The sequence below is a fragment of the Papilio xuthus genome, unplaced genomic scaffold, assembly GCF_000836235.2.
Source record: "Papilio xuthus unplaced genomic scaffold, Pxut_1.1 DF827597.1, whole genome shotgun sequence".
In the NCBI taxonomy this organism is placed as follows: domain Eukaryota; kingdom Metazoa; phylum Arthropoda; class Insecta; order Lepidoptera; family Papilionidae; genus Papilio; species Papilio xuthus.
The window spans coordinates 1100841-1121149 of record NW_013531052.1 but is presented as its reverse complement, the minus strand read 5'-3'; the positions used below and the strand labels follow the sequence as shown (position 1 = coordinate 1121149).

The following is a 20309-nucleotide window of genomic DNA, read 5'->3' as shown; positions in this document are numbered from 1 at the left end:
CTCGCCTAGAGTTTACAATTTTTTTCAAAAATTATGATATCAACTCAGAAATGTATATCTCCAATTTATTACGAATATTACAGAACGAATCAATTTATAGGGAAGATCGTATTTAGATTGCGCCTGTTACTTTTATCATAGCAAAAACATGTAGCAGTTAATCATTAGCAAATTTACGGAGAATTAAATTTATTATTTTTTTTATCAAAAAGTCGACTCCAAATCAACACAACGATAGTACACCACATCTTGCTTTTAGAAGCAAAAGGGACTACTTTGTCAGTTAAATAAAGATTTAAAAATTAAAGAATTTTAACAGAAACATCAAGCAAGCAAAAGTTGCCAACATTTTTGAAACCGAGCAAAGAAGCGCCAATCATAGTCCGCCAGTAAAATAATGCTACTTAAATATTTAGCTGGAACTGCTAGGTTGAAACAGATCTTATCTCTAGGTTGTTATGTAATTTAAATAAAATTTCAAGTATATTTGAATCGCTGAAGCGTATCCGGATCGAAGTTGGCACAATCGTCACGTATTCAAAGTTTTACGTGCCAGGCACGATGTATTTTTTTTATGTTCTATTTTCTAAGGAAATCATGAACAAACAATTCATCCATTGTAACGGAAGTCTTAAAAGTGCTTTATTTCATAAATAATTTAGGTTTTAATAAAAAATAAATAAACAGAAGAAGATGAAGGAAGTCAAATATTGAAAAAAAATGTGTAGATTAAAAAGACAATTTTAGTAACGACGTCTTTTGATAACATTAAAAATAGGGAATTATAAATAGCATCCGTCGATAAGTTTTTGGTAGAATATAACCAGCTTGCTACATCTTTAATTAAAACATAGGAAGAACTAAAAAAGTTTACTATGCGGTTAACGAAAACGTCATTTCCTAAAAAAAAAACAAGTGTTATTTCACGTAAGTACTTAAATTTGATAGTACAAAAAAAGTATACAATAAAGGGAAGGTTAACAGGATAAAATATATCCGCATATGGTTCTTTTCAGTTGGAAAATCCGTTTTAAACATTAAAAAAAACAACAAATCAATATGTATTGCCGATTGGAAAAACATATTTACGTAGTTTTATATTGACATTAGTTATCAGCGGACGGTAAGGGCGACTGGGAATATTTGTGTTTAGTTGTAATCAGTAAATAATGTACAGTCTCACGCAACTGATCGAGTAAACTGATTGTAGAGCAAACAGTTTGTTGTACGACTTTGATACTAACTTAACAATTATATTTATGTGTCTCTATCTTTGTAACTACATTATTAAAGATTGTTTGTCCGTAGAAAGGTACAAATGCAGTCGTGCGTTTCCACTGCTGAAAGATATGTACAGAAATATATAGTCGTCTCTTGCAAACTCTCTGATTTAAGATCAGATTAAGACTAAGATTAAGATTTTTAAGGACATTTCCAAAAAATTAATCTACATCACAGGGGACCGAAGAGCTGGCAGCTACCTCGGTCAAAGAATTAGTTTAGCTGTCCAAATGGGGAACGCTGCCAGTAACTTCGGGACCTTGCCTAAAGGGGGAGTCCCTTTTTCCTCCCTTTTTAATAACATATTTTAGTAAATTATTAGTTTTTTAATATTTTATTTTATATCATAGATCAGATAATAAATTGTTTTTGTATGTTTCAACACATAATATGACGGATCACCACCAAGCGTATACAACTTATTACTTATTAGCCTGATTGTAATAAAAACTTGTTAGTGAAATATTATTTATATCATATCGTTACGGATTTTACGTAACTTCTTTTTTTATTTTGTATGCCTTCTCCAAGGGAAAACTACCCCGAATCATCAAAGAAAAGGCAAATAGAAAATTACTCAAACCCTTCTGTCTTTTAAAAAAGTCGCAGACACAGCGGCGGATTATGTGACTTATCCAATCAAAGTCTATTTTAATTAATTCTCTTTGAAGGTAACTTGTAATTAAGGTCGGAAACACACTGGCTCAATCTGTTCAATTTGATTAGGTCAGTTTTGAGTACAAGATTTCGTTCATCGTAGGTAAGTACGAGATGTTCCGTACGACTCATTCTCATTTAGATTCTTTTTTTCTAATCACTACACCATTAGCGCGTAAATAAAGCAAAATAAAATTACATTAAAATCAAAATCAAGTTTATATAATAAGACGGAACCTTGTAACAAAATAATTTAAACAATATTTTTTTTTAAAACAAAACATTGACATTGCACGAATTTATCTAAGTCATGGCCATGGATTTATACCTTAATATCTATAAAAAAGATTATAAAATTGATTACAGATTTACTGTTGATAATGTTTTATGTAAAAAACAATATTGTATTGATACCATATCATAACAAAGTAAAACAATTGAAGATTCATTAATTAAAAATCAAATCGATGGATATTACTTACAATAATAAATTATTTGATGTTATTTTTTTTTACCAAACGGTGGTACAACGAGATGCCACGTGAATTCACCGAAATAGTGATACGACTGCTGCCCATAGACATGCGCAGTTGCAGATGCGTTACCTACCTAAAATCGACAGCAGAGGCGAGAGAGGGAGTAAAAAGGACTAAAATTAGACCTCAAGCAAATATTCAAGCTTAGGAATGGCAGATATTTTCTTTCTGCGCGTGCCTTCACCGATTAAACACCGGAGACGCATATGCAACTGCGGATGTATATGAGCAGCGGTCGCTTCGCTATTTTGTCGAATCTACGTATCCCCTAGCTCGTTCATCACCATACAAGAAAATTAAGGGAAAGTTACTTATTGAAACCGCTCGATAGTTAGTGGAAACTTTCCAATCCAATATTATCCATTACATAATCCGTTTGTAAGATAAAAATAAATGGAAATAATTTAAATGTATACAGATTTATAACGCTATGCCATTTTAAAATGCTATAAATTAAAGTAAAATAATATAGCATGCGTATGTCTATGGGCAACGGTCACTTCGCTATTTCAGCGATTTCATGAGGCCGTTCGCTCGTTTGCTACCTTATGATTAATAAAAAAAAAAGAATTTGATACAAGATACTGATTGCAGATAGTGAACGTTTGCCGCACTTGATCCATTCTAACTTATTTTTTTTACTAGTTCTGAAACGTACTAGATAAGCCTATCACAGTACACCGGATATAATTTTAGAGAGCCATAGTATACCGTAAAATTCCACTACCGAAGTTTGTATCAAAACAAACTGTTGTCTCAATTTTCTCAGAGTGAGAGAGATGAAAATATGTATTCAAGTGTTTCTAACAGTGGAAATTCAACCTCATTTATAGCTAATATAACGGTTTATTTGCATACAGATAGCCTTTTTAGTCGTATTTTTTTTATATTTGCCTGTGAAATCATTAAAAATCATAATTATGAATTACTACGTAAAAACTAAGGGTCTTGGTATGTACTACGGGTGGTCACCGAGGGGAGGGAGGGGTCGAAAAAACTAAAAAATATAGGTTATGTAGTATGGGTATGTTCCCTAAGATTCTGAGACCAAAATCTGTGCATAAAACATATCGTTTTCCCTTTCATTATCTCTGACAAAACAGAGATAACAATTAGTTTTAAACGGGGAATTTGGTCTCAGAAAGTCACGGTTAGATTGTATATCGGACGGGTCGTAAAGTATAAAAGTGACAGCTCAATATTTCTTATTTGTTATACTTAATTGAAGAATTATCCGATTGCATACCGTCGATGAGAATAAAAAAAATATTGTGGGAGAAAATGTTATGTTTAAAAATGATTACAAAATACGACATAGACATGGGAAGTTATGTAAGTATCATAAAGGTTAAATAGCAACGTATTTTATTATTATATAAAATAATATCTTTTGTGAAGAAACAATATGAATGTAACCGAATATGAATTGGTTTCAATAGTTTGACGAAAATGAATAAATAAATTGCCTATTATTAAATTATTATTAATAAATACTTTGTCGCAAATGGAAAAATCCGTAACCAAAGATTATAAGTAATGTCCTTAAAGAGTTGTATTTTTTTGTAAATATTTATCGAGTTTGATTTATATAAGGTCATATCCACTTATTCCTCGAGAGCAAATAAAACTGTAGTCTGTAATCTTATCGATAATAACCTAACAGATTTTTTTAAATACGTGTAGTGTAATTTATAAATATAATAATATAATATAATTATGATGTACGGTTATAATATAAAAATGGAAGTTAATTCAGATATGACGGCTAATTTTAGTAACATTATTAATGCGAATGTTTAGATGGCTGGTTTTAGTAGGTATTTCCAGAACCACGATCTCGCTGAAATTTGTCATAGATGTAGAACATAGTCTAAAGGAACAGATAGGCTAATAATTGTTTTTTTTTAATTACGCGCTAAAAGGTATACACTCTGTGCTGACCTTTGATAGGAAAAAGGTCAAAGAGATGATGAGATCAAGCATGCCATCTACCACTCACGTTGGCAACATTGTCTTCCCTCTCTTTCTCTCTCTCACACTCTTCGTTTTTTGAGTTTACTAATGGCATGTTATTAAAAAAAATTATTTTGTTATTTCATTGTAGTTTTGCTTTTTATTTATTTATAATGTTTTGTGTCCTTGTTGCATTTAATGCAAAGGTCGTTAGATAAAGATCAAAAAGCCGTCTATTGTAGTTACTTTAACCTATTTCGTATTTTTAAAAGCATTTTAAGAATGCTAAACGATATTTTAACTTTGTTGTTGTATTTCGCAGTCGTCCATTTGAATCAGAAAGGTACGTCTACTACGTCTTTTATTGTTATTCATGTAGATATCAAAGAAATATTCCCCTTATTTTTAAAGGATACGCTCTTAGATAAGTTTTTGAAAAGTTGACATAGATTTTCATATTCAAAATTGAACCCGAAAATCCGGGCCATTGTTTGACAAACCTAATTATAAAAGTTTTTTTTTTAATCTAAAATAGTACGTTTCAAATTCAAATTTAAAATTGATTAAAATTGATTACATTTGTTATGTTTGTAAGAGTGTTATCCGTAACTTATATTTGTTCAAAATGTTATATTTTTAATACAAATACAGATTATGTCACGATCTTTCGTTCAGTTGTCAAGCACGTAATCAGTAATTAAATTGCAATTAACACTTTTACACTCCTCTGAAACGAAATTACAATCGAACACTTATTTTTTACTACACTTCACACCACGAGGCCAAAGTATACAACAGTAAATTTAAGCTATTTATTGAAAAAAGTAGATAAAACTACAAAATAAAGATTAGGATAGCCCTAACCTATCCAATAGGAATTTCTAATATTTAATTTTTATATTTTATCTGTATTGATTACCTATTGATGTTGTTTATGGCTAAATAAGTCGTAATCGCGGGCATATTTGTATGTCCATTTTATTTTCCAATACCATTCAAATTATAAATAACTTATTTGAAAACAAAATATAACAAAAAAGAAAGCTTGTATGTTTATCTTTCTGTCTGTATGTAAGAAACGTCACGTATTATGTATCATTGGAATTTCTTTTCATTGACTACTTTATAAAATCTCAATAGAAAACATTGGTTAGTTTCTTCATGTTGGTAGAATGATATACCGAAAGACCTTGAACTCGTATCAATATTATTCTGTAGTAGCGTAAAAAATCAGACACTGCAACAACCAGGATCATAAGAGCAGACCAGTGTTTCCTAAAGTGGCCCTGTGGTCCCTGCTGGGATTTTAAATCTAGAGCCCAGACCCAACCTAGATGTACGAGAAGTGCAGTTAGGCATTTTAAATTCATATTTCATTCATTCATCAAGTTTACTAGAAAAAGATTTAATATAATAAAATCTATTCTGTGCGTTAAGTCGCAATAAGAAAATCTTTAAATCAAATAGTTATTAATTTGCTCAAGCAATAATGTGACAAAGTGTACCATCGGTATGTCTGCGAGAATTATAATTGCATATGTGTGATGTACGTGCCGGGACTGACAAGTGGCGAACACTTTGGCACGAAACAAAAAACGAATAGCACAACGCATTGTACGCGCATCGCTTATCCCACGCATTGATTATCTTATTGTCAAAACACTACACCCTCAATTATACTATAGTTTTTTCTTTAAACAGGATGACGTACTACTTTAATTAGATGACTCGCTGTTCACTCACGATGTGGTAGATATCATAGCAAAGATTATGGAAATCTATAGTATTGACAATTCCTATAATCAACCCTTTCTCGGCAGAGTAGCGATTTAACTTAATAAAATTTGTCACATCTGTGGAAAATGTGTATTTTCTGCTAAATCGATTTCTTTGCAACTTTGTATTTCAGGACCTTAGCATTTGGGAGATGTTGATGCCAGCGTCAATGACTCATTACGTTAAGTAATAATATGTTTATTATCATGAATCAATAACGTAACTGTATACTTATCTGTTTACCACTCCACCCTGTGAAATGATCACAAAGGACAATTACTTGAAACAACACAGAGCAATGTCATCGAAATCTAAAAAAAGAGAATCTTTTTTAACGAGGAAACCTGAATAATAGAGAACGTAACGCCCTCAGATTAGTCCTTGGAAAAAAATAGACACTTTCGCATAATAGATTTAATTTTCCAGTCGCCAGACAACCAGTCAGCGAGTTAATGCCACCTTTTTATCAATAACGGTGTTCGAGCCGGCCTCGGATACATCAGCCGGCGGCCGGTGAAAGTCTCAGACGCACGCCGAGCTTCGATCGATGAAGACGTCGGCGCGGGCGCAGTGATTCGTGATCTAATGGTGATAATGGTGTGAGGGGGAACAAACAAACAAACACGGTGCGCGTAAACAACGCGGCGTGATAGCTCAACGCTCGGCTGATATTGGGTGGTGCGCACTCCTACTTTAGCTAGACACTAGCTCATTCGCTACTGCCAGTCACCAGTTGCCAGTCGCCATTTGGCACCATGCTGACGGCAAGCGCCCTCGTAGTGCTGTCTTCGCTGGCCCTTGCGGCGCCGGACTTGCAGGCCATCGCGCCTCTACCAGATGTCAACAACACGCTGCCCGCCGAGCAATATTTCATTGACAAGATCTTCGATAAATATGGATATAAAGGTGTTATCACATTCGAGGTAAGTTTAAATTTTATTTATACTACTAAAGATTAAAAATAAAACAACTAAGTTTAATTATAATTAAATTATTAGTTAAAAAGAAAAAAATAAAAAATCAGAGAATTGAACTTAGGTCTTCTTCTATTTTTCGCGCCATTTCAGGCGTAACGAACGCCATTACCCGACGAAAATTAAAACTATTTTTCTGTACCACCTTTTTCAGTTTTCTAAACGGAAGTTCATTGAACTTAATCGTCTCTTAATAAAGTGTATTTTAATCGAACACTTATCGCCATCGAAAAACATTTTTCCTTATCTTTATTTGGTTACTACTACAGATATAAAATTTAGGGCTAAGTTATACAAACTAATAAAACGGTGTGTGTCAATTTGATTACATTTTCATACGTCGAGCGATTGACCATTGTCCGTTTCATTCAATCCTTGATTTGTTTTTAAAAAATGCATTCACGATAGCGTGTTAGGACACCGAGCAGAATGCCACATTACGAACCGGCAGCCGTGTCAAATATTTTAAAACAATACAAAGCAATTCGACATGTTTACCAGTAGAGTTATATTTAAAATTGTATACGGTCGTCTGAGCGTAGATTGCGGAAAAGGAAGTAGCAAATTTGATTCTCGACAGCGGACATAGCGAATTTATAAGAACAACGATCGTTTGCTATGAATATTGTCTAGACAACTATTTACATTTTTTATTTTATTAAAAAAAAATACTAGTGTCTATTGCATTTTCACGTTCTAACAACCAATTGTTTTAGCGTAGCTATGCGTTAATATTTCAATGAGTCAGATTCCTTTATATAAATAGATATTTTAAAGTCAACGAGGTGAGTTTCACCTCAAGTAAAAGCCGCCCACGAACATAGTTAACATCAGACAAGATGCGGTTTATCGGCCTTTAATAATTCGAATCTACAAACGTACAATTTGCACATTTTGACCAACATTTGACTGACTTCGTCGCTGTAAATATTTTTCTCTATTTGAATTGTAACTTATTATTTTTTCATAATCATCAGCTACTATACGTCCCCACCGCGAGGCTCGGAGCCTACCTTAAGTTAGGGGTGACTAGGTCATAGTCAATCTCACTGGCCCAGTGCGGGTTGGTTAACTTCACACATACCTTTGAAATTCGATTAAATGAAATTCCTTTACCATAAAAACGTCGGATAAATGTACATATGTAAATCGGTAACCGAAAAACACATTGGTACATTGTGGGATACGAACCCAGGACCTGTGGATTGCAAGTCAAGTGATTGAGCCACGGACGCTCTTATTATTACTGTTTATTATCTTTAAAATTCTATAAAATAAGACATCGTGTCGCGAAACAGAAGTGCGATACGTTTCAATTGAATCGAAACAATCGATGATTACTAATGTTTACATTTTAATTTACTCTCAGTAATATAATTACTATTGTTATGGCTTAATTGGAATATTTTTTACATGAGTCGATTATTAGAACTAGATTTTAGTAGACAAATGTGTCAAATCCATTCACCAAACACGAAATAAAATATTTTTCTTCGTAGCGTTACTTTAACTTGATTTAAACTATTTATTCTTCTGTTATCTGTAATTAATGTTATAATTATCGGATATCGATTTATAGCAGTATTCAATTGACATTACACGAGACAAAAACTCGTTTAACTTTTTTTTTTAAATAAATAGTAAAAGGCGCGAAGCCATTCTTCATTTAAAAATCCTACTAACCGCTGCGGTTTCTAAGACTAAAATCTCTGTATAAAATATATCGTCATCCTTGTCATTCTCTTTGAGAAAACAGAGATGACAATATGTTTTAAAGTGAAATATTTCTAAGCGTTTATTTTCCTATATCACCTTTCTTTAGATAAATATTTTTCAAATTTAATTAGTTCTTAGTCGTTAAGCATGTAAGTATTAACTGTTTTATGTTGTTTTGACTACTTATTTTATTGTTAAATACATAATACCTTTGTCTGTATAATTTATAAATTAATTACGGTATTTAGAATAATAACTTCAAGATGGCATTCATAATTAATCATCAAGATGGATTATTTTAGCAGTCTACTAAAATTTATGCGTAAACAAATTTGGTTTGATAATGGTTATTGTTAATCATATTTCGATTGTCAATTTTTTTAAATATTCTTGTCGCCGGTAAATTTATTTCTTGCGAACGACGTGGTACTGTTTATATACGTAACAGGTGCGTGCAGGCTAACGTTTTTATTTATTTTTAAAATTTCTATTAGCTTGGAAGAAAAAACGCTAAAATCAAGCCTAGATAATGGGCATTGTTCTGAACTGTTTGCAGTCGTGGATTAGGTCTCGTAATGCCTTCTTGTTAATTTTACACTACGTGTTAAAGACTTCGTAGTCTAGATATAAAAGTGCCAAGCGGTTATATGAATCCTGGGTTCGAAAAAATCGAATCAAAAAAATCAGATAAATAATATAGCTATATTACATCTATTTTACGCCTATATTTAGAAATCTTCTTAAAACAGAAGAGTTTTAAATATTATTTAAGTTAAACGAATGGGTATTCTAATCATCCGCTTACATGGATATCTGGCAATATGATTTCAAAAAGTCTAACAGTAAAATTACATGATTGTGTAAAAGACACGGACGAATCACCACCCACACTCATGAAATCTTAAAAATACCCATTACACATATTTTCACAGCGCCGTTGCCGTTGCCAGAAGCCGCGCCGCTATAACGAGACGAAACGTATTTTCGTTAATATTAGCGACTATTCTATTCGTGTTCGTTACCGCCTGGGAATTTCATGTTACACTGTCATCCAAACTTTACGGCCGCTCTCTCGTATGAGACGACACGTATATCAACTTTCAGCATCAGAAATACATAAAACGTTGCGGGGGCAGTTTGTCCAGAATTTCTTTACGTCATCATTAACTAATATTTTTAGATAAATTATTTTTATTGCAATATCTTACTTCTTACTTATTACTAATATTATAAATGAAAATGTTTGGATTGATGTTTGTTTGAAGTTATCTCGTGAACGGTTGTATGGATCTCGCTGAAATTTGGCATAGATGTAAAACATAGTTTGGAAGAACATATAGGCTACTAATTAAGTTTAACACCACATGTACGGAATCGTGGGCGACAGTTAGTAACAAATAGAGATTTAATTTTACGGCTCGTTTTTCAATTAGTATAAGTCTTGATTAATTTTCTACAAGACCGGTATTTATCATAGTTGATAATTCTAAATATGGTCGTAGAAAGTAATTCAGGGCTTCTTCTATTGAACACAACAAAAAACATACAATACAACAAAGTGTTAAAGGAGTTTGTAAACATTGTCACGTTTACGTCTTGTGTGTAAACACATTGTTGACGAAAGAGAAATGTCTGATGTTCATGAATGATTTATCAAGAATAGATTGACGTGACGTTACTGAGGAAAATAAACAACTTGAAAGTATACTATGCCTACTTCTAGATGTTCCTAAACCATTACTTACTTACTCCGCTGGCGCATCGACCCAAAGTGGGTGGGCAAGAGATCGCCCAAGTCGCCTTTCTTGAGCCTTCTCCTGCCAGTCCATCGCTTGTAGCTCCCGCAGATCCAGCTCCACTAAACCATTGGTTTTTTTAATTATAATAGTAGATGTTCTGTAGTTAGTGCCTTAAAATACAGACAAATTGATAGCCTCTTTTTTTTTAAATCATCTAAAAATACTAAATCAACATGTTTTCCGTCACCTCGTTCCTTCGTAAATGTAATTTAATATTACTGCGCAATATGAGAATTAAAAAAAAGATAAGTATCATTCCTTCTATAGCTTCTACTCATTTTATAGTATTTGGATAATCGTTATCATTACAAATATATTTATCGCTTCCGGTGTTTAAAGTAGATCTCATTCATACGATGAATTTGGGGATAATTTTGAAATCATGAGTATAAATATTTATTAAGATATGTACATTCAAATAAGGTAAAGAAAAATTACACATTTGCAACACCGTATACAATTATGTGCAATTTAAAATTGAAGTAATCTGTATTCAACTCAGCTTTAGTTCTGTCAAAAATTACAAAGCCGGCAAAATCGCTCTGGCAACGTGTATTCGACTGTGTAATGACCAAATGTCGACACGCATGACAAAAGACAGACAAACCGACGATCTTTCAATTGTTATAGTAATTATCATAGAATTACTATAAGCTTTTTGGTTTATATACTAAACGAACGATAGAGGATTTATTTTTATGACAATATGATCGCGTTTGTTACAATTATTCGTGCTAGGCCCACTGATAGTAATAATCACACAAGCATTTAATAATTTGCAACTAAAATAGTTAAATGACAAAGCATTTAACTATTTGTAATCTCTATTACAATTTTTTTTATCTATGTCGCCAAATATATCGCTCTAAGAAATTAGTTCTATGCTATTAATAAGAACGCAATTATTATTCAAACCTATTATGTAACAATAATAATTAATTACTATTTACGATTTAAAAAAAATGTAATTTCGATAAGTAATTGCTATAAAATAATTATGATAACCAATTATTCTTTCAAATGAAAATCAATAATCTTCATAAATAAACGACTTCTGATTTTCAGCGCAGTAAAAAGAAGACATCAAGACTTTGTTCAAACTTATTAGTAAAAATATTTTATTACATTTTATTTATTATTTTATTTGGAGACCATACTTTGGTTTGTTGTTAATGGCTTTGAAAACAACTTTATTGACGTTACCATTGCGACTTACTTTATAACATTAGCAATATATTTAATATTTATTTATTCTCACTACAAGATTCACAAAAAAATACAAACATATAAGTACAAACACAACTTTGTTGGTACATATTCGTGATTTATATGACCCTAAGTTATGTAAGTATTAAGCAGAGCTATTATAAAATACAAAGCAATAATTTTATTTGTAAATAAGTAGTCTGATATGCAAAATTATGCTTCTTTACATTATAAAGCTATAACATGTATATATAAAAAAAGAAATTAAAATTACAAGTTATTTTACCACTATTACGTATACATCTAAATTGTTCCCTTTTTTATATATTTCAGGGTTTCGAACATTTGCTGGACAGCCTTGGTCTCGGCGGGCGGGTGTTCACATCACCACATGATCTGGCCATCCACCGTGTGAACGGCACCTTCCGACAGCTGCACGATACACAACACAGGCACAAACGATCGCCTGCTATTGGTTAGTTATCTTATACTATAATACGACAGCTTATAAGTAAATCTAGGCTCTATCATCATCATCAGCTCTCTATACGTCTTCACGAAGGGCTCGGAGTCTACCCTGAATTAGGGGTGACTAGGCCGTAGTCAATCACGCTGGCCTAATGCGAGTTGGTGAACTTCACAAATATGTTTCAATTACTTTGCAGTTATGTGCAGATTGCATCACTATGTTTTCCTTCACCTTAAATACGTAGGATTGGTACCTGGTGTTATTAGAACCTAGAACTTGCAGATAACAAATCAAGTGCTCAAGTGCTGAGCTACCGACCCTCTATGGGTCTTGTCTTTATATATTCTGTAATCTTATATCATACATACATGTCGAAACAAATGTACAAAAACATGTTCTGTTGAAAATAAAAACAGAACAATAATGTATTTGAACATATGTTTTGGCAGTTGAAACTTGTAACCCACGTGAGGTTAGACCTCCACAATAAAATAATTAAAAACGTGCGTACTAATTTCGTGTTAAGTTTAAGTATCAAGCAATAAAGGCCTCGTCCTTGAATCGTGCAACTAGTTAGGTGAATTGCGGAAAACTAAAAAACGTTGAAAATCGGCAACTAATATAAAAACACGTCATTGAACATTGACTGTCCTTGTAAATGATCACCGTACTGCATATCCGCTAGCCTTTATTTAGTTACACTAACCATAGAGTAGGAACTATGGTTATCCGATAACCAATTATTTTCATCAATTCTCTATCATTTTATGCCTCAAGTAGACATTGATTAGGAATTGCCATAAACCGTTAATATAGATTTCTGTCTCTAGATTTTGCTATCTCTGATTTTTAAAAGTAAATGAAAGAGAGAGTATGTTATTATGAGTATCTTCGTAGTGTTACCTTATTCAAATGTCAACTTTTATGTCCCCTCACTAATCAATTTGACACTTGACTTGGTTACGAAAGCGCGCCATTCGAGCCAAATGATTGTTAGTACATAATAATGTCTAAAAGTAGTTATAAATACGAATAAAGCATCCTATATCTGCAATAACTGAGTGATACAGTATGTTTCATATACGTTACATAACGCCGACAAATAGGGCGTTATTCACCTTGAATGAGTACAGCTTATTGTTTCGTTAGTGATAATAAACGAGTTAATCGTCAATATAATAATAATTAAACAATACCTAGAGACAGTGAGACAAACATGAAAAATGACGTCTGACTTTTTTGCGTTTTTCCAAAATAGAATGGTTTTCCTGGCCCTTTTTCGTATTTTGTACGAGTTGTAAGAAAACACGTTTTTTTTTATAAACTGTGAAAGTTATTTTATGAGGTGAAGATACAGAATAATTTGAGGATTTAACCATCGTTATCGTCTTGTCACTGTAAACCACGATTGATCTGAATGCAAACAATGTTCATTCAAAAATTATTATCGATAGGCCGTTGTCGAGGGCAGCGACACCTGCAGTGAAATACAAATAACTAATATAAAACACAATAGTGACTAATAGTAGTGCTTACATAATAACTTATATAATTTTGATCTCAACATTGATGAGCTAGAGAGATCTCAATTTTTATTATTATACAATCGAAAGAATAGGAATCTGTTGATAAATCGGCACCTGCCTATGTCAATACAATGTTAAACATTATTTTGAAACACTTAATCCTGCGTTTTCAATCATCTTACATCTTATTAATAATAATATACTAGTTTTCGCCAGCGACTCTGACCGCACGGAATTAAAAAAAATCTTAATAAGTAGCTTATATGTTCTTCCAGACTATGTTTTACGTGTGTGCTAAATTTCATCAAGATCCATTGAACCGTTCCGGAGATACCTTCAAACAAACATCCATCTATAAGAATATCGTAATATAATAATAATCATAATATTCCTAGTCGAGTAAAAGCACTTTATTATTATATATACCTAAAGTAAATAACACTAAACATAGAATATTTTAACCATACGCTTTATTTTCTGCTATATTTTTAACATTAATTTATAATGGTGTGTAAAAAATAATTAACTATGTACAAATAACACTGGCAGTCTAAATAATGCAAGTATTTTGACAGCTGGTTTCCGGGCAGTCGAGCAAAAACGTTCCACATTATCTATTCAGTGTACAAATATCTGTGTTTGTTGTTTCTATTGACAAAAGACTTCGCAAATTAGTTTTCAATACATTTCGTGCCAGGGAGTATAATCAAACTAAAAACGTTTGAATATAATAAACTATTTTTGGTGGCGTTCGTCGTGAATTCTTACTAACGCAAGGTGCAAGTCTTTTGGCAGTTGAAAGGCAAGTTAATAAATTTATTTATGATCCAAATGGCGGTCGATGTTCCTATTTTTTCTTTGTAAGTACGTGATATTATAATGTCTAGAAATTTCGTCGTTCTCAACGTCCATAATCGTCTGTTTTTGCTGTTTATTTAACCGCGATACGGTAGATAAAGATTACTGGTGTTACATGAATCGACCGTGTCTGTCCGAAAAGAAACACAACAAAAAATAACGTCTTTCATTGGACGTTAGAAAAGTTCCATTAAATACCATTTCAATAACAAGTACTAGCTACCAGTGCAGTCTCTCTACCTTTTCTATCTTTCACCATAAATGTCAAAATAGCACACGCAATTTCTCTAATATTCTCCAACAGTTGTTTCCCGCAACTTCGTGTGTGCAGAATTTTGATATAATAGGGCGAAAATCACATGTGTTACTCGAGACTATGTCATATCTGTGCCAAATTTCAATAAGATATGTAAAATTTTTTCAGTTATCGAATAATTTGAACCAAACGTATCCTACGGGAACCATATACATTTCCATGATCATAGCCTATATCTTCTTTCAGACCATGTTCTACATCTATACTAAATTTCATACAGAACTATGCCGTCGTTCTGGACATACGTACCTTCTACGTAATAGACAAAACACAACTTTGAAGGGTGTGTTTTAATTAGAAGTATAAACTATCAATTATTTATTAACAAGATTTAACTTTAAAATCTCTATCCGTTGATATGGAAAGTAATTATATCGGATAGAAAGTAAATGTGGTGCAAGATGGCAGTACTTAATAGAAAGCGCCATTGGTGTCATTTTAACTGCTTTCTCGTCATGACACGTGTTATGGAAAATACCAAGAATTGTTTATGGTTAACTAATTGATGTCACACATTGTAAATCTCTAATGTTACATAACAAGGGCGGATATTAATTTCACATAGATTCTTTAACCTTAAAAATATTTTCGAGGTTATATTAGATTTGAGACTAGGCATAAGGAAGAGTTTTACAACATTTATTAGTCGTTGATTTGGCGATGATTAATATATAAAGGTACAATAAAATGTTGTTTTGAGTTTGGTTCTAGTTAGTCATGTAAAAATGTTTAGATTTGACAGCGTACGTAGGTGATTCATCATCCACTAAAACTATGTTTTTAAATACTTAGGTAACTTTCAAAACAGTTTTTAGTAGACACATGCAAGTCTCTGCCGAGGGATTTAAGCTTCTTTTAGGGGCGTCTTAGCCTTCTCTACCCCACTGGCGCAATGCGTATTGGTTGACTACGTACACACATCGTTGAAGGTATTTGCAGGTTGCATCACGCTGTTTTCTATCGCCGTAAAAAAATCGGACAATTATAAACACATTGGTTTATGGGGTTCTAACCAGGACCTGTAGATTACAAGTCCAATAGACCTACCTCTAATAGACTAGGCCGTAAAAAGAGAACAAGAACTTTGTTTTAAAGTGTATAAACGTGCGTAAACTACTATCAGTTGTAATATATAGTAGTACTGCAAGCAAAACTCCAGACGGATGGTCTGTGCTGTTGTAAACCGATTATCCTATTATTGTCCCGTGGGTGAGACGGACGCTCCATTAAACATACATCGACCCTACGGACCCGACCTCACACCGAATGAACAATCCACTTCGTACTTATAACTTGCAACTCTAACCAGCCGGACTCATCTGCGAGTTGTGGAATTAAAAGAAATATTATTACTGCCTAATAAAATATAGAATATCCATGAATTTTCTACTTAGAAAAAAATAAACAAGGAATTTTGTTTTTTTTAAATATTTAATACTTTGTTGTAATCTAAGCTTCATTATAAAATACGGCTAGCTGTAAATTGTTACCTTCCAAAACAACTTAAGCAAAAAAAATATTTTCCTCTCAGGCTCTTATTAAGGTGAGTTGGAATAACTGACTAAAAAAAACTAACTATAACCGTAACCAGCGCCTTCGGTTAAATCTACGGTTGGGCATAATATTCGTAGCACCATTTTAGTGCTGTTTTAAGCAACGTCATAATTAAGTCTAACCATAACAAACAAATAACAAAATATTTTATATAGATGTTTCCGCAGTGAAACCTAACAACCAGTAAAGCTATCAAAGCTTAATAAACAAGAAAAATAGGGTAGAGTAGGGTAATCTTCGTCATTTTATACGGTTTAATTACTTTCAGCGGAACCGATTTTAAAGAAATCATGCCTGTCGCCAAAGGAAATACTCGAAGTTTACGGAATGGAGAACGAGCCAGGTGTCATCACTATCAACCCGAAGACATTCCTCGAAATGTGTCCAGCCCTGGTGTACCAGCTCGACCAACGCTCCTGCTACAAGACTGAGGCCCCGCCGCCCAAACAAGAAAGATATTTGAGTAAGTTAAGTAGTAGTAAAGTTAGTTTTGAATGTATAAGCTATCCACACTTAGTACCTTCATCTAATATGAAAAAAGAAGAACGACTATATAAGGAGGCAGAGGAATACGAGAATATTTAAATTCAAGTATTTAATTGCTGTAGAGGAGCAGAATAACTTATCATTGACCATAAATTCCATCAGATCATTTTTGGCTTTCATTGTCATAATCCTTCTATTTTTATCTGTTTCAGCATGGATATACGCAAGCTTAAGCATCTTAGTGATCAGCGCAACCGGTCTCTTTGGAGTCGCAATAGTACCTTTATTAAAATCAGCGATATTCAGTCACGTTTTACACTTTCTAATCGCGGTAGCTGTGGGAACTTTATGTGGTGATGCTTTGCTACACTTGCTGCCTCATGCCCTCAAGTCTCACGGGCCGACCTCCGAGCCTCAAGAAGAAACTGAAGTCATACTCAAATGCAGCGTCACCTTTTTAACAATACTGTTTTTCTATTCGGTTGAAGCTATCATGCAAACGCTTAATGGTGGGCACGCGCATTCGCATGATGCCCCCCAAGGGAAGGCTGTCGAAGAAGTTAAGGTGGATTCTGGCAAACAGACGGAACCGATCGAGCTCGGGGCTATGATGCCTGGGTCACCTCCACCGCCGGTAGAGAGGCCCATGACGTCAACAGCCCTCATGGTGATCGTCGGCGATGGTCTGCACAACTTGACTGACGGTCTCGCGATAGGCGCCGCCTTTAGTGGAGATCCAGTGACAGGTTTTGCAACGGCCCTTGCGGTGTTTTGCCATGAATTGCCGCACGAATTAGGAGATTTCGCAGTTCTGTTGCGTTCGGGCATGAGTATTAGACGCGCTCTTTATTATAATCTTTTGTCTTCGGTGTTGAGTTTTATGGGAATGGCTGGCGGCATCTGGCTAGCGGAAGACCACGAATCAGCATCGCAATGGATATACGCGGCTACAGCGGGAACATTCTTCTATATAGCCCTTGCCGACTTAGTTCCTGAAATTAACGAAAACAATCATGGAAAAGCTTTAAACTTATTCTTTGCGGTACTCGGCATACTCACCGGAGGTATTATTATGCTCATGATAGCTCTGCACGAAGATTCCATACAGTATCTATTTAGAAGTTCGGAACAATGAACAAAATAACAAGTAAAGTACATTCGTATTGTGATATTTCTATTAAGGTACCTACTCATGGTTGTTCAATTTGTATATTGTTAGTTCAAATATAGTTAAGTTCCGAATATTATTCAATAAGTTAGGTTATGTTTTGATTTTAATTGGTGATACAAAGTAGACACAGGGCATTAAATTTCGCGACTATCCAACTGGAAACTGAAAAAAAAGCAAGATCTTTTGAATACATTATTTTATCATTGTTCCAAACTTACTACTTATTCTGAAATCAAATAAATATTATTAATAAAAAAAATTATAATAATTTAATGAAAGATAAAGCTTACGTTGCATTAGATGAGTGAATCATTAGTTGTATAATCATTATTGCAATAAGAAATTGCATAATTTATATGAGAAACACATTCCATATATTATATTATTAAATTATATTTAATAATATTAATATTCCAACGATATTTTTAAACATTTATATGAACGTTATTACTGTAGTAATAAGTCTCCTGGTAGTTTATAAGGTACTTTATTAAGTGATACAATTCTCGCTAATGATAAATTTCATTACAATCAATGGAATACATCGTTTTCCTATTTTTTTTATAATATACTAGAAGGTGTCCACACTGTCCATAGACATCCGAAAGTGCGCGTGCGTTGCCTACGTTTAATCGACGGAAAAGGGGATGCACAGAAAGATAATAATACACCTTCTTATGTCCACTCCGTCATAAAATCTACTTTTCCTTTGAAAAGGTTGGGAAGGGAAAGGGGACTAAAATTAAGCCTACGGCACACACCCGCTTCAGACGAAACGCCGTATTGCTTTCACTTGATGCCTATCTTTTGTTTGATCGTGGTAGTATACCGGGCGAGGTGGCCAATTCGTGCAATTCATATTGTTGTGGCGTCTACCACAGATTAAATCTTTGTGAGTTATCTTACTATTATTTGTTTTGTTCTAAAGAAAAACTCGCAATAAACTTCGAATTAATAATTGTTAAAAGTGTCTTAAGATAGAAAATTAGAAATAGGATGCATATCTGCGTAGTGATGGTTGAAAAATATTTTAGATTATGAACATATTCATTTATTTGTATTGAAACATTTTGTTTTTAACTTTATGATACAGCTCAGAGAATAGCGAAACAGTTAAAGGTAAACCGCAGGATTAAAAATCAATATTATTCTGTATACAAAGTGTTATGTTTTGATATGTTCAAGTATTTAATTCTGTATTTGTACCTTTTTCAATGTATTTTCTTTCAAAATAGCTTACTCTCCGCGGTATTTGACCTAGTCAATTTTTTCCATTTGCATATCTTGCGATATCTTACTACCTACATTATACTTTTCAGTATATTTGTTTAACCACAACATTTATTGTAAATAATTATTTTATATTTTTTTAATTTCTTATATTTTGTATTTATAAAATGCATGCAAGTAAAAGAATTATGAAAGGATTTTATTTGTAGTTGTTAAATTTAAATTTGTAATAAAATGTTTCGAAAAATACAAATACTTGTTTTCCTATAACCTACTTGCAAATAAATATCGATCGACATATCGAGAAAGACAACGCCTTATATATTTACTAAATAGGTTTACTGGTCCGATACTATAATACCCTTCTCTTAAGTACCTGAATAATCCTCATGAAAATTTAATTCCACACATTCTATAATGGATAAATGGTTAGGAATTACCTTCTATACGTTAGTTCCTAAACTAAATGTACTTATAAACAGTCTATGGTCCTACTAAGCGGCAGCTTCACTGCACCAGTCTCTCCCAAACAAGTTAAACTTACATCGTTTCCAATCAGCAAAGGAAGCACTATAATCAATCAATAGAATTAATCAAGTTCAATCTGTTGGTCATTGGTATTGAACAAAATTAGTTGAACATATCACTATCTGTTGATCTGAAAATTAATATTTCTTTTATCAACAATATTATATATTCCCTCACCACAATATTACGAAATCATTTTAACTGGATTATTTATAATTAATTGAAAACTTATCTTTAAAGTGTTTGAAAAGTTTACTTGTAAGTACATATTTA

General features: G+C 33.0%; 1 protein-coding gene across 1 annotated transcript; it reads left to right on the top strand.

Annotated features, from left to right (window-relative positions):
- Positions 1-6343: 6343 nt before the first annotated feature.
- Positions 6344-19673, top strand: Zip71B (Zinc/iron regulated transporter-related protein 71B). The gene is made up of 5 exons (XM_013312988.1): positions 6344-6384; positions 6630-7126; positions 12232-12373; positions 16890-17084; positions 17320-19673. Exons 2-5 carry the CDS (start codon positions 6959-6961, stop codon positions 18240-18242), a joined length of 1428 nt encoding a protein of 475 aa, XP_013168442.1. The 5' UTR covers positions 6344-6384; positions 6630-6958; the 3' UTR covers positions 18243-19673.
- The last annotated feature ends 636 nt before the right edge of the window (positions 19674-20309 follow it).

Coding starts and splice junctions, on each gene's coding strand:
- Zip71B (XM_013312988.1), top strand. CDS start 6,959: ATGCTGACGGCAAGCGCCCTCGTAGTGCTGTCTTCGCTGGCCCTTGCG. Junction 7,127..12,231: donor AAGGTGTTATCACATTCGAG/GTAAGTTTAAAT, acceptor TATATATTTCAG/GGTTTCGAACATTTGCTGGA. Junction 12,374..16,889: donor CAAACGATCGCCTGCTATTG/GTTAGTTATCTT, acceptor AATTACTTTCAG/CGGAACCGATTTTAAAGAAA.